The following is a 15,015-nucleotide window of genomic DNA, read 5'->3' on the forward strand; positions in this document are numbered from 1 at the left end:
ACTTTGCAGAAATTCCAACATTTTATCTCGCAGTTCTAGAAAGCGCACCTCCGTGTGTAGCAGAAGAGTTTGGTGCGCTTCATCCTCACACAGTTGCGCAAATAATCTCTGGTTGGTAGGACGAGCTTTAATGAAGTTTACGACTTTTACAACTGTTGCCAGTGTGTCGCTAAGGTCTCTGGACAGTTTTTTACTGGCGAGTGCTTGGCGATGGATCATACAGTGGAAGATGACACAGTGCGGGCTCTTTTCCATCAAACGGCTGTTAAATCCCTTATTTCTACCCATCATCACGGCAGCACCATTTGTGCAGCAAGCGACGAGATTTGCATAGGGCAGATTGTAGGATGTGAGGTAAGAATCGACAGCCATAAAAATATCTTGACCTGTAGTTGTTGTGGGTAAATTGGTAGACATGAGAATGTCCCGTTTCAACTCCTCTCCGTCAACATACTGTACATACACGATAAGCACAGACTCTCCCTCCACTATGGTCGTTTCATCCAGCTGTATAGCAAACTGCACTCCTCTAAGTTTTTCGTGCAACTGATTTTTGCAGTTTTCTGCCATTTTATCAATCCTGTCTTTCACAGTGTTGTTAGAAAGAGGGACAGTTTTAACTTTTTCAGCTGCTTGCGGACCACACATTTCCACCACTATTTTAATGCAGGTGGGTTTGATTAGCTCCTCTCCAATATTTTGCGGCTTTTTTGCCTTGGCAATCAACAGCAAACAGTCAAACGAAGCTTTGTCCTAGTTGAGACAGCGAATAAGTTAAATTTTATTCTGAGTTATCGCTTTTGTAATGTAATAATGTACATGCAATGTAATTTTTTTTTGAAGACAATATTTTCATTTTCAAAAAGAAAATATTTTCTACATTTTGAAAACTACTGTTCTATTACATGTAAAAGCAGTGCATTCAAACTATTACTTTAAATTGAAGTTACTTATATTTTAGTCTGCCACTAAATTTAATCTATGAAATAGAAAATTAAAGAAGAATATTAATGTTAACTTTGTTACTGGATTATTATTAGTGATGAATTAATGTGTGAGCATTATTATATCATTGGTTTATTATTAGTGATGCATTCATGTCTAAGCGTTAGTTTATTATTATTAGCAATGGATAAATTTCATTCATTCATTTTCTTGTCGGCTTAGTCCCTTTATTAATCCGGGGTCACCACAGCGGAGTAAACCGCCAACTTATCCAGCTCCAACCCATCTCTGGGAAACATCCACACACACATTCACACACACTTATACACTACGGACAATTTAGCCTACCCAATTCACCTGTACCACATGTCTTTGGACTGTGGGGGAAACCGGAGCACCCGGAGGAAACCCACGCGAAGGCAAGGAGAACATGCAAACTCCACACAGAAACGCCAACTGAGCCGAGGTTCAAACCAGCTGTTTGGCAACAGTACTACTTACTGCGCCACTGCCTCACCCATGGATTAATTTGTGACCCTTATATTATAGGTTTATTATTAGTGAGGCATTCATGGGTGATCCATATTGTTTTTTACTTTGTGATTAGTGATGTATTATGCGTGAGCGTTATTAGATTAGTTTATGATTAGTGATGTAGTGATATGTGAGCATTATTATACTATTTGTTTATAATTAGTGACTGATGAAATGAGCCTTATATTTATTATTTGTGAAGTGTTTAATTAATGTGTGAGAATAATGCACGGCAATTATTGTAACTATGGTAGTAAATAATAATATAAAGTGTTGCAATGTATAATAACTGCATTAAAATGTTTGTAGTAAAACTGTACAGTGTGCTTGGTCAGCTAACGTTAATCTTACCAAATAACGTTATATAACATTTAGAACAATCATAAAATAATCGTGTTGTAGTAATTAATGTTACTGTAATGGTTATTCATTTAAACCAACTTTTTATAAAAATAATTACTTTGCAATTGTTGTCCGAATTAATCTGCGACAAAATCTGTTATTACAGTACAAATCATGAATGGTATAAGGGCTCTAATTGGCCATAGCGTTCATTGTAACTCGGAACATGATTGGCTGCCGTAACCAAAAATAGGGCGAATCTTGGTTCCAGCTCGGGACGTGATTGGCCAGCGTAACCAAGAATTTAAAAAATCTTGGTTCCAACTCGGAACGTGATTGGCCGGTGTAACCAAGAATAACCACTACTTACAGGTGCCAGTATGCGCCACTGGCCCAGTCTGCGTCAGCAGTGCTCATTAGCTTGCTGCTTGGAAAGAGGACACGGCTCGGTGAACGGAGTTCCTTCAACGCTGGCTGTGCTTTTTTGTCATGGCAAGTTGTGGTGTCGATAGGATGCTCTTACACAGAGCATGTGACAGTCCCTCCCAAGAAGAACTGTGACTTTCTCTTCTCTAGGAGGAGGTTACAAACGTTAGAGTTATTTTTGTCAGAGCAGCTGCAGCACACCTGGGTGGAGGCCTACAGCTAGGCTTGAGGGCAACCTTTAGCCAGGCCTTCCCGGGTGTTCTTGTGGTTAGGATTCAGCGCTCCCACCGCATCGGCCTGGGTTTGAGTCCCGGTCCGGGAAATTCATTTTCACCTCCATGGTGAACTTCGAGCAGTGTTGCCGATGATCTCTTCACAAAAGCAGCTCTGAGCGCAAAAGATGTCCTTTGAGCCGCACTGTAAGACGTAATAAGACACACTCTGGCACAGACGTCCAGTCTGCACGCTGGAATACACGCTATTATCTCATGGTCGAGACGCAGCTTCAAAAATTAGTTTCAAACCGAAAGTACAAATTTGCTTGAAATAACGCAAAAACAACCAATTTACACTTTTTAGTGAAATATATGTGTCCTAATAGTGTTTTTAGCAGTGTGGGACACATACACAGCAAATTTTAGATAGTAGATTTAACTACCTTAGAGTTAAAATTAACCCTCCCTCATAGTTTATATGGGAACCACTATAAGTGTTAAAAATAACACTTTTAAAAGTGTTAACATTGTCAACACCAAGAGAGTGTTAATTAGCAAACTCTTATTGTGTAAAATATCTGTTACATTTCCGAAAAAATACCAGCAGCTGTGGTTGCCAGAAACTTTCTGTGAAAAACATGGAAGTTTTATATAACTGTACAAACTTACAAAAAAATAACCATATTTCATGAACTAATACAATATTCAGTTTACAAAATCATAGCTTAGTAGAAAAAAATGTAAAGTCTTTAGATGCATCAATGGTTTCATGTGTGATTGCAACTAGCAAACAGATTTTGACTGCATTAGTAACTACACAGTTACCTTTAAACAAAAGAAGATGCAGCATAACATCAAATACTCTCAGTTCATCTTGGACTTGAACAGAGACGCTATTATCCTTCACAATGGTGACACAAAAACCGTTTTGCTGTTTTTCTTTTTCTTTTTTTTTCCATTTTTAGATTTTACAGAAAAATACCAGCAGCTGTGGTTGCCAGTAATCTGCTGTTTTTAACATTCATAAATTCAGTTTACAGAATATTTCTGTTAAAAGCACATTCAACAGTCTGTATTTTTTAATCAAACTCACCCTGCAAATTTTAGATTTGGTAGATTTAACTACCTTAGAGTTAAAATTAACACTCCCTCGGTGTTTATATGGGAACCACTATAAGTGTTAAAATAACATTTTTGAAAGTGTTAAAATTTTTAACACCCAGAGTGTTAATTAGCAAACTCTTATTGTGTAAAATATCTGTTAAATGTATGTCAAAATACTGGCAGCAGTGGTTGCCAGTAATCTGCTGTTTTCAACATTTTACATTCGTAAATTCAGTTTCCAGAATATTTCTGTTAAAAACAAATCCCATTGTCTGTATTTTTCATTCGAACACACGTAAGCCTTAAATTCCAGAGCAAAATCCTAACTAGTGTAAAGTCAAATCGCGAATTTGGACTTCATACGAATCAATGCATGGAGGAATTAGGCGGAACTAACGAAACTGAAAGTGTTTGGCGGAAGCAATTGGCTGACGGAGCTTGCCGAGGAGATACGGAACTTGCCGAGGAGATACGGGAAGTGCCGAGGAGATACGGGAAGTGCCGAGTGAATGCGGAAAGAAAAAAAACTCACATGGCAAGTGCATGCATGCAGACGCGCTGTGAAAGCTGAAGAACGCGATCGCTGCATTAATAAACTTTCACGATTGCATGCAGAAAGTTTTAAGCTGCAGTGAGTAAGGAAGGGAAGGCACATCAGCACTTGGTCATCTCAGGGACACTGATGGTATGAGAATTGACTTTTTCTAATTACAAGGACTGCCACATGCATTGCCTTATTCATAATATATGTGCAATATAAAAGACAGCTACTATTTTGTTGCGCTGTAGTTCATTATTTTGTGCATTATAATACTTTGTGCACAATATTAAGTTAATCATGCTGTTCATTTATGTAAATAGTTTATGTAAAGTGAAATGCTTGCATTAATATTAAGAAGTATTATTTTAATATGCAAATTAATAATGCTGAGACAAAATTTGTGAAGGAACTGTCTTTATTTATATTACATTGTGTTTAAGTCAGTATTGCGAATAATGTATATTTTATATATTTTGTTCCTTTTCTAAGGTTATCAACCTATTGCTATCGCTGCTACTGGTATCGCTACTACTGTTCAAGCGCTACAGTATTGTATTATTGGGCAAACTGAAAGTTAAAATACAAAAGCTGAAAAGCCTTGGAGTTGTTCCCTGTGTCCCCTGTTATTGGCTGAAGCTCTTTCGAGTTAGAAGCAGATACTGGTGTGTGTAACCCATAAGAACTCGACAGTTGATAACCAAGAGTGTAGCAGCTGGACATAAAGATCAACGGCTTAGTGACGTCCAAAGACAAAGTTCTGCTGACACCAAGTGAAAGCAAAATTCAAAGAAAATGGCTGAGGAAGCATTAGGAAAATCAGTTAAACAGCTAAAAAAGGAAAGAACCACTGCAAAAAGTAGCTTTACCAAACAAGCTAACTTTCTCTGTAGAGAAGCACACCGACTTATAGAATCAGAGCTAAAAGAAGAATTTAAAAAGCTTTCTTCTGGAGCAAGAAAAGTGTTTGAAACTAATGATGACTATAAAGCTGGATTAATAGCAGAGATTGAAGCTACAGAAGATGGTGCAGAGGTACAACTTTCAGCACAGCAAGAAGCTGACTTTAAGAAAGCTGTGGAAGAATGTAATGCAAAGTTTGACGAAGTAACTGAGATAGTACAAGATAATCTCTGGCGAAGATATGGACAAAGTGATGTGTTAACCACAATTTCAGCAGCTGAAAAAGCCTGCGATCGCACAGCCGCTATGCCTGTTGATGGCACTGGATATGAAAGTTATGAAGTGCAACTGGAGCTCTCGATGAGACTGGTGAAAGAGGCAACTGTAACTTTGCTAAAATGGGAAAGATGGATTCCAGCACCTGAGAGAAAGGATCTTGAAAGTCATGTTCGCAAACTGAAAGAGTGTAGCAATGAGCTTGAATCAAGAAAAGCTGAATTCGCTTGGGCACGAAGAGCTGCTGAAGATACACAAGCATTAGACACGAGTATGACAAACAATCCAAACATAATGGTACCTGCAGGACAGATCGTGCCAGTGGTAAAAATTAAACCAACAAGTCTACCTAAATTCACTGGTAATAAGAGAGATTACTATCGTTGGAAGAGGGACTGGGAAAATCTCCAGAAGCAAGGTGAGCCCACTGGGTCTGTTGAAGTGAAAAAGATTCAGTTAGTGGATAGCGTGGATGACAGAATCGCAAAAGAGCTCAGATTGTCTTCCTACAACACTGCTGATGACATATTCAGGGTGTTAGACAACCGATACGGTAACAAAATTACAATTGCCATGGAAATTGTAGAGGAACTAGAGAAAATGCCAGCTTTGAGAGGAAACCAACCAAGAAGGGTAATAGAATTAATCCAAATGGTGGAAAAAGCCTTGGCTGATCTCACAGATCTTGGAAACGTTGGAGCAATGAAGAATCCTCTTGTGATAAAATCCATCGAAAGCAAGTTACCTGAACTCTTGAAAAGAGAATGGCTCGTATATATGACAGATCCTGCAAATAACATCACACCAGACATACACTTTGATGAGCTGTTACAATTCCTTCAGAAACAGGAAGAAGTGCTTGAAAGGCTGGAACAACTTAGGATTTCAGAAAGAGTGGAAAAGCCAGAAAGAAAATTTGAAAAGAATTACGCTTTTACTAGAACGACAAAGAAAGACTCCACAGAAGCTGGTTGCATCGTGTGTGGGGCAGAGAAACATAGAGACAGGATTTTCTTCTGCAGAAAATTTAAAGACTTGAAGCTGACAGAGAAGAAATCTATCATCAGGAAACTAGGAGCATGCAAAAAGTGCTTGGGAGTTCATGAGGATGACAGCAGGTGCAGTGATAACTACCTTTGCAGAAACAAAGATTGCAAAAAAGGAGACTTCTCAGACCACCATTACTTCCTCTGTCCAAAATGGGACCTCAAGAACCTGAATGAAGGGAAAACCATCAGTAAAGATAGTAGAAAAGGAAGTGGATTGACTGCAGAGCAGGAACATTTCCTGGCTGAACTTTCTCCAGAATTGGCTGAGAAGTGCAAAAAAGCATTCACCAACAAAGTTAAGATGATAAACTGCTCAGGAAATGACCAGCAGGGATTGGTCAGTAAAAGTGGATTAAAGGAGCTTCCTGTTATCATGATGCTGATGGAAGTAACCACGAATGCAGGACAGAAGATTGGCGCTTTGATAGATCTGGCTTCTGATACAAACTATATCACCCATGAAGCTGCTGAAAGACTTAAGCTGAGAGGTGAAAAAATCACTCTAGTGGTTCATGGAGTTGGCAAGATGGCGATCAGAGTAAGCACAAATAGATACCTTCTCAGGATTAGAGTCAAAACTCCTGAGGGGACAGTGAAGGCTCATCAGTTGATCTGCTATGGTTTGGAAGAAATTGCCAAAGTTCATAGAATCGTAAGTCAAGAGAAACTTAGAGAATTCTTTCCAGAGGTGGAATTAGAAGAACTGAAAAGACCAGGAAAAATAGATCTCCTCATCAGTCACCGAGAGGGCAGACTCGCTCCACAAAGAGTAAAGATTGTTGGGGATCTTGTCCTGTGGGACAGCCCGCTGGGGAAAACAGTGGCTGGAGCACACCCTGATTTGTTTGAAGTGGTGGATATGGCTGCATACGAGTCCAAAACACATTTTGCTCGGTCCATGAGAACAGCTGCAGCCAGGTATGAAGAAATCATAGAAAAAGCAGAAAGACCAGCAATTACTGATATTGTCAAAGAGGGAAAGAGCCCAAGAAGTTCACTAGCAAGCAACAGAGAGTTTATTGACTGGTGGAAATGGGATAGTATTGGCACAGCTTGTGAGCCAAAATGTGGAGGATGTCGCTGTGGAAACTGTCAGCCTGGAGGGAAGGAGATGACCCTAGCAGAAGAAAGAGAACTGGAGATTATAAGAGAGGGTCTCACATATGTTGAAATGGATACCCACAGCACAGCTCCACACTGGGATACAAAGTATCCATGGATTCAGGACCCAGCTACACTTCCTTACAACAGAAGTGGAGTAGAAGCTGCTTTCCTCAGAACAGAAAAGCAACTGAAAAAGGTACCAGAATGGCAGGACATTTATGCAGCTCAAGTCCATGACATGGTGAAAAGGGGTGCAGCAACAAAGCTTACTAAACAAGTAATTGAGGAATGGAAGGGACCTGTTTGGTATGTTAGTCACCTGGTAGCACCAAATCCGCATTCAACTACCACTCCAGTGCGACTTGTCTGGAACAGTAGTCAGAAATTCAAAGGGCTAACCATGAATGATCTTCTGTTAAAAGGACCAGATGTACTCAACCCAATCAGAGCTGTCTTGCTAAGATTCAGGAAGGGAGTATTTGCTGCTCTTGGAGACATAAAAAAGATGTACAATTCAGTGTGGCTGGAAGAGCGTGAGGTTCATCTTCACAGATTTCTCTGGAGAGACACTCAAGACGAAGAAATAAGTGAGTACGCTATCACTAGAGTTAACATTGGAGATCGTCCTGCTGGATGCATTGCACAGTTAGCTATGCGTGAGACAGCTAGGCTGGCAAAGTTTGCTCATTTAAAAGAAGAGTGCAGAGTCCTTGAGGAGGACAGTTATGTGGATGACATCCTTACATCCCATAATAGCCAGGAGAGACTGAAAGAGATAACAAATGGGCTAGAGGAGATTTTAGCAGCTGGCGGATTTGCACTGAAACCATGGGTTCGGTCGGAGCAAAGTGGGAGGAATGAAGTGGTTGATCCAAGTCAAGTTCCAAAAGAATCAGTCTCTCAATCTAAAACAATCATACTACCAAACCAGCTACGAGATGAAGACAACAAGGCTTTGGGCACAGGGTACTTGGTAGAGGAGGATAAGCTGTACATCATGGCTTCCATTAATTTCTCAGTAAGAAAGAAGAAAATGAGAACGGGTCAGAACCTCTTAAAAAGTGAGGTGAGACTGAGAACACCAAACCCTTTGACCAGAAGGCACCTGTTAAGCCAAGTTGCTGGCCTCTATGACCCAGTTGGTCTTGTCACTCCTGCCAAACAGAAGGGTGCAATTCTTGTCAGGAAAGCTTTCCAAGAGACAGGAAAGGGGAGTCTAACCCGTGAGACATGGGACATGCCACTTTCTGAAAACCTCAGGGAAGAAGCTATCAGATTATTTGAGGAATATGTGCAGCTTAATCAGGTCAAGTTCCACAGAAGTCTTACACCTCCTGGCTGGAAAGGAAAACCCTGGGGAATCACTTTCTCAGATGGTAGTGATAAAACATATGGAGCTGTATTGTACCTAAGATGGAATACAGACCAGGGGATAGACGTCAGACTAGTTGAATCTAAAGCAAAACTAACACCACTAGACCAGAAAGGAGATGCTGTGAAGGCTGAAATCTGCGGTGCAGTTTTCGCTGCACGACTCAGGAAGTACTTTGAAAAGCATGGGCGGATGGAAGTGGAGCGCTGGTTTCACCTGGTAGACAGTCAAACGGTGCTGGGGGCCATTCAACGTGATAGCTATGGCTACCAAACTTTCTTTGCAAATAGAGTTGGAGAAATCCAAAAGTCTGGATCAGTAAGTGACTGGTGGTGGATACCAGGGGATGTCAATATCGCTGACATCATTACTAGAGGAGGCACTCCTGAAGATCTTGCTGAAGAGTCCGAATGGCAGGAGGGACCACAATTCCTCAGATATTCAGTAGAGGAGTGGCCAAAGAAATCAGCTGCTGAGGTTGCTGCTGATGCCAAGGAGAATGTTAACAAACTTCAACGGAAAACATTCTCAGCAGTTCTGACAAGATCTCAAACAAAGAGGGACCTGGCAGAAGCAGGTAAAGGAATTCCTGAAGTTTCAATCCTTGGTGATTCAATCAATGTTGTTTCTGACTCTGGTGAAAATGGAAAAAGACCAAACTTACCAAAAGGAACACCTCGTGACTTAATTATTAAGAAACTAGTGGATGAGGAAAAATACAGCAATTTAACCAAGCTAGTCAGAGTCATCGGCTGGGTTTGGCGTGCTGTAAAGAAGTGGCTAGGATTCAGGGATCAGGACTCAAATGAGAGAAAAAGAAAAGAAGTGTTGCAAAACAAGATCAAACAAACCATGCTGACTGTGAAAGAGGAAGAGTATATTCTGAAAGAACTCTTTCTAGCTGCTCAACAGGGTGTGACTTTTCCCGACACTACACTTAGCAGACTGGCTGTGTATAGAGAAAATTCAGGACTCTTGGTTTGTGGTGGAAGAATACAGATCTTTAATGAAGAAAAGATTGCAGTCGCAATATTACCTTGTAGTGCATGGGTGTCCATGTTATTAGCCCGAGAAGCCCACAGTGCAAATCATGAGGAGGTAGCAGGGACACTTCTAAGAATGAGGAAAAAGGCGTGGGTGATTAAAGGTCGGAGACTAGCCAAGAAAGTTGTAGACAGCTGTGTGATCTGCAGGAAGGCAAGAGCAAAGAGATGTGAGCAAATCATGGCAGACCTTCCTCCTGAAAGGACAGAACCAGCAGCACCCTTTGAATACACAACTTTAGACCTGTTTGGACCATACATAGTAAAGGATGAAGTGAGGAAGCGGGTACATCTCAAAGTTTGGGGAATCGTTTACTGCTGTATGGCATCTAGAGCGATACACACTGACATTGTGAGTGACCAATCTGCTGAAGGGTTTATGCTAGCCTACCAAAGATTCACGGCTTTGAGGGGTCATCCAAGAAAATTATGGTCCGACCCCGGCTCAAATTTTATCGGAGTTAAACCTGCTCTCACAGAACTCTACAAGTTCCTGGATAAGTTAGAAACATCTGAGCTAGAGGAGAAAGCTGCTAAACACGGAACTGAATGGGTTTGGAAGATCCATCCTGCAAGTTCTCCTCACAGGAACGGAGCAGCAGAGGCCGCTGTTCGCATAGTAAAGCGAGCCCTTCACAACTTGGGAGGTGATGGTGTTTTCACTTGGAGCGAATTTCAAACATTCCTTTATATGGCAGCTAACCTGGCTAATGAGAGGCCTATTGATGCAAGGACGCAGAGCAGAGAGGATTGTGTAGAATATGTCACTCCCAACTCTCTTCTGTTAGGAAGATCTGGACCAAAGGGAGACCCAGGTGACTTTGATTTTGTTGGCTATCCTTATAAAAGATTAAAAGTCATCCAAGGAGAAGTTAACAAATTCTGGAGGAAATGGAGTCAGTTAGCAGGGCCAAACTTGTTTGTAAGAAACAAATGGCACACCAAGGAAAGGAATGTTGCTGTTGGAGATGTCGTCTGGTTAGCAGACCAAAATGCACTGAGGAGTCAGTACAAGTTGGCCAGAGTCATCCAAGTCAATGCTGATGACAAAGGTATTGTCAGAGATGTGAATGTTAAAGTCTTCACAAGCTACCCAGTCTCAAACGTAAAGCCTGCTAAAGCCAAAGTCACAACCAAAAAGTTGACTGACAGAATCCCTGCAACTATCCTCCACAGAGACGTAAGACGTTTAGTTGTCTTAATACCTATAGAGGAACAGCACTAAACACGCACTAAATTCTGTGAACAACTTGGGTTCAAAGAACCAGTAGTTCAAGTGGGAGGTGTAAAGTCAAATCGCGAATTTGGACTTCATACGAATCAATGCATGGAGGAATTAGGCGGAACTAACGAAACTGAAAGTGTTTGGCGGAAGCAATTGGCTGACGGAGCTTGCCGAGGAGATCCGGAACTTGCCGAGGAGATACGGGAAGTGCCGAGGAGATACGGGAAGTGCCGAGTGAATGCGGAAAGAAAAAAAACTCACATGGCAAGTGCATGCATGCAGACGCGCTGTGAAAGCTGAAGAACGCGATCGCTGCATTAATAAACTTTCACGATTGCATGCAGAAAGTTTTAAGCTGCAGTGAGTAAGGAAGGGAAGGCACATCAGCACTTGGTCATCTCAGGGACACTGATGGTATGAGAATTGACTTTTTCTAATTACAAGGACTGCCACATGCATTGCCTTATTCATAATATATGTGCAATATAAAAGACAGCTACTATTTTGTTGCGCTGTAGTTCATTATTTTGTGCATTATAATACTTTGTGCACAATATTAAGTTAATCATGCTGTTCATTTATGTAAATAGTTTATGTAAAGTGAAATGCTTGCATTAATATTAAGAAGTATTATTTTAATATGCAAATTAATAATGCTGAGACAAAATTTGTGAAGGAACTGTCTTTATTTATATTACATTGTGTTTAAGTCAGTATTGCGAATAATGTATATTTTATATATTTTGTTCCTTTTCTAAGGTTATCAACCTATTGCTATCGCTGCTACTGGTATCGCTACTACTGTTCAAGCGCTACAGTATTGTATTATTGGGCAAACTGAAAGTTAAAATACAAAAGCTGAAAAGCCTTGGAGTTGTTCCCTGTGTCCCCTGTTATTGGCTGAAGCTCTTTCGAGTTAGAAGCAGATACTGGTGTGTGTAACCCATAAGAACTCGACAACTAGTGTCCTCACTACAGAGGGCTGAACACTCAGACAGTGATGAAGTTAATGAGACAATTAAGTGTCTAATTAAAGGAGGATTGAGAATTGTTGATGAACAACTGTTAACAAGCAGAATCACTAAGCCAAAACCAAAGATGAAATCAACTGAGAAAAAAAACTCTAAATAAAAATAAAACAAATTACACAATAAAAAATGTTATTTTGCAACATCTTTAAAAAAAAAACTCATCAAATTAAACAACTTATCATGGAGCTTCACCTATTACTGACCTGTGACTTTATTTCTGTCATGTGAACAAAAGCTCTTAATGAAATTTCTGTTGTTCATTTGAAGTCACCATGATGGAGGACAGAGTCTACTTTAGTCAAGCTCTTCAACTTCTTACTATAAATGTCTTTTATTTTGGCTGCTATAGATAGTGTTAATTATACTATTTATACATATAGCATGGAAAGCTGAAAGAAAATTAAAGTGTCAGTCTGAAGAGATTAATAATGATAACATAGCCATCCTTTCCTGCTTGTTTTCTAATTCAATATCATATTAGTTATGTGTGAGAAATAAATAACATACATAAATGAAACCACTGAAGCTCCAATAATATAAAATAAAACCACTATTTATAATGAGAATGTTTGATTTATGGAAGAACTCAAAAACACACAGACATCAATAATTAGTCTTTGAATCTCAATGATGGTGACAAACAAAAAAATTAAAATAAAGTATAAAAAAAACACTCTACTGAAATATCACCTCCCAAAAACAACACAAAATAAAGGAAAAGAAAGAGATTGTAAGAACATAAAGCTGCATAATTTATTCATGCTGCAATGCATGCTGGGAGCTTTGTACTATGCTGGCACCCAGCATGCATTGCGGCATGAACTATGCAGCTTTTTTTTTTTTAGCAACCACGGTTGAGGTTCATATCCTGATTCTTGATGCCTGTGTGTCATAATGCACAAGCTGGAGCTTGAATTTTAGTGCATGACACTCTAATTATTAATTGCATCCTAATTGTTTGTTGAATTGTCTATGAAGAGCAGCAGACTGCCAGTAGTATTATCCCGTGCAGTTTTAATACAATTATATTTGCATATGTTCATGAATCAACTTACTAAACACCTGAAATTATATCTCTAACAATAAAGCATAAACAGTATAGTTTCTCTTGACCTTTTTTTGCTATAGCTGATGAGTTTTAGAAACACAGCTATAGCAGTCAGAGAAACATTAAGCATTAAGAGTAAAGCTTCAAGAGCTCAAATAAGAAGCCTCTGATCTCCATGATGGTGAGGTCAAATGAAATATTTTTAATAAAAAAATATAAACCTCTGTTCATTGTCAAATATTCTTACAGAAATAAAGTCAAACTGTAATCAGTGAAGCTGCTTATACTATTATTTAATGGAGTTGTTTAATCCTGTGTTTTAATTCAGTTGGTTTGGTGTGAGGCTGTGTCTGTAGATTTATTTCTTCCTTCAATTTCTTATTCCTTCAGTGATTGTGCTTGTTAACAGCAGGTGTTCAACAGCAGGTGTCTGAATTCACTTATTTGTGGTCATTCGCTCTGTCTAGTGGACTAAACTAATTGACCAATTTAAGGGCCAGGTGAATGAGGGTGTGGTGAGATTTCAGACACTCTGATTAGTTTCTCTAATACAAGGGTTTTCTACAAAGGTAGATACATGTTACTCTGTGTGACAAGGAGGCAAATCAACTTCTAATGCCGAGAGGGTTATTTTACCTTTATCTAACTCTAGAATTTTAACACTTTACTCTGAATTACCACAACACTTGAAATTTAACACCAATGAATTTGCTGTGTATTTCAGCACAAAAACCAGTGCCTTAATCGACCAGAACTATCTTTCGGGATATTTTATTGCAAGTGTAATATTTTTTTTTATTTGGGCTCAAGTCTCCTTCATTAACACGGAGGAGGCGGGCTTTATGACTTGTACTGCAACCAGCCCCCAGGGGGCGATCTAACGGCCGAAACCTTCACTCAAACGTAGGCTTGCGGCACACTTGGCTCATACAGGTTGTGAAATGTGGGTGGGACTGCAAAGCTGTGAATCTTTGCCTATCTTTTGGATATGACAATAGCCTGTACAGTATACAGTAGTCTAAATTTATCAACTTAACCTAATCCTTTAGCTTTCTTTTTTTTTTTTTACAAAAAATTTGTTGCAAAGTAGCAATAGGCAAGTTTTTACAGCAACACGCAAATATGTTTCAAAGGATTAAAATATTACAAAAATTATTATTTTCTACATAAATATAAAAACTGCTGCCTCCATGCCTCCTTCATCTCGGGTGGGTTGTTTTTAGTTTATTTATGACAACTTGCTTTTTTCATAATGTTATTATTATTAGCAGCAGTATTGTTTATTATATGCATATTTATATTTGTGTTATTAAAAACAAGCTAAGATTTGTCCACTTGTCTGGTTTTGGACCATATGGGGCATAGCTAAATTATATGTACAAAAAACAATACACAACAAAAGAGTTTTGAAATATTAAATATGAGGCATTTGGATAAGATGACATTAATCAAATCGTGCAAACAGAGCATTTTTCAGGAGAGTAAAACCATCAGAATCCTACCTTCTTTTCTGTCATCCAGTCCTGTGTAAACAAGTGTTAATGTTTTTGTCTGACGTGGTTAAATACAAAAAAAAAAAAAAAAATTGTAAAGGTAGAGCTTTATTATAGCTGCTGAGCGCAAGGAAATATAGGCTATAGTCTAGGCTGTATTTTATTACTTGCTCTTATGTCCTGCAACACTTAACGGTTTCCTTTACTTATGATAACCAAATAATATGCAACATCCTTAAACTATTCTCTTAAATAAAGAGAAATCACCTATCAAGTGTCATATAGCCTAGGGAAATATTGATATGATAAGGTTTCTCCTGAGCATTTGGACAGAATGTTTGATGATGTCTATCAAAAAGAGGATGAT

The 15,015-nt window shown here is 39.2% G+C and overlaps 3 protein-coding genes across 5 annotated transcripts in view; 2 read left to right on the forward strand and 1 right to left on the reverse strand.

Annotated features, from left to right (window-relative positions):
* Nucleotides 1-15,015, forward strand: part of LOC137487288 (uncharacterized) — a 371,338-nt gene that overhangs the window by 118,374 nt on the left and 237,949 nt on the right. The window lies entirely within an intron of this gene.
* The window catches only part of znf1069 (zinc finger protein 1069), a 616,019-nt gene that overhangs the window by 59,416 nt on the left and 541,588 nt on the right, over nt 1-15,015 (reverse strand). The window lies entirely within an intron of this gene.
* LOC108183760 (uncharacterized) lies at nt 4,080-11,944 on the forward strand. The gene is made up of 2 exons (XM_021475519.2): nt 4,080-4,251; nt 4,597-11,944. Exon 2 carries the CDS (start codon nt 4,900-4,902, stop codon nt 11,074-11,076), a length of 6,177 nt encoding a protein of 2,058 aa, XP_021331194.1. The 5' UTR covers nt 4,080-4,251; nt 4,597-4,899; the 3' UTR covers nt 11,077-11,944.

Source organism: Danio rerio, chromosome 4 (genome assembly GCF_049306965.1).
Source record: "Danio rerio strain Tuebingen ecotype United States chromosome 4, GRCz12tu, whole genome shotgun sequence".
Lineage (NCBI taxonomy): Eukaryota > Metazoa > Chordata > Actinopteri > Cypriniformes > Danionidae > Danio > Danio rerio.

Bases quoted from the DNA above. Each gene is read 5' to 3' on its own strand.
- LOC108183760 (XM_021475519.2), top strand. From the start codon at position 4,900: ATGGCTGAGGAAGCATTAGGAAAATCAGTTAAACAGCTAAAAAAGGAA.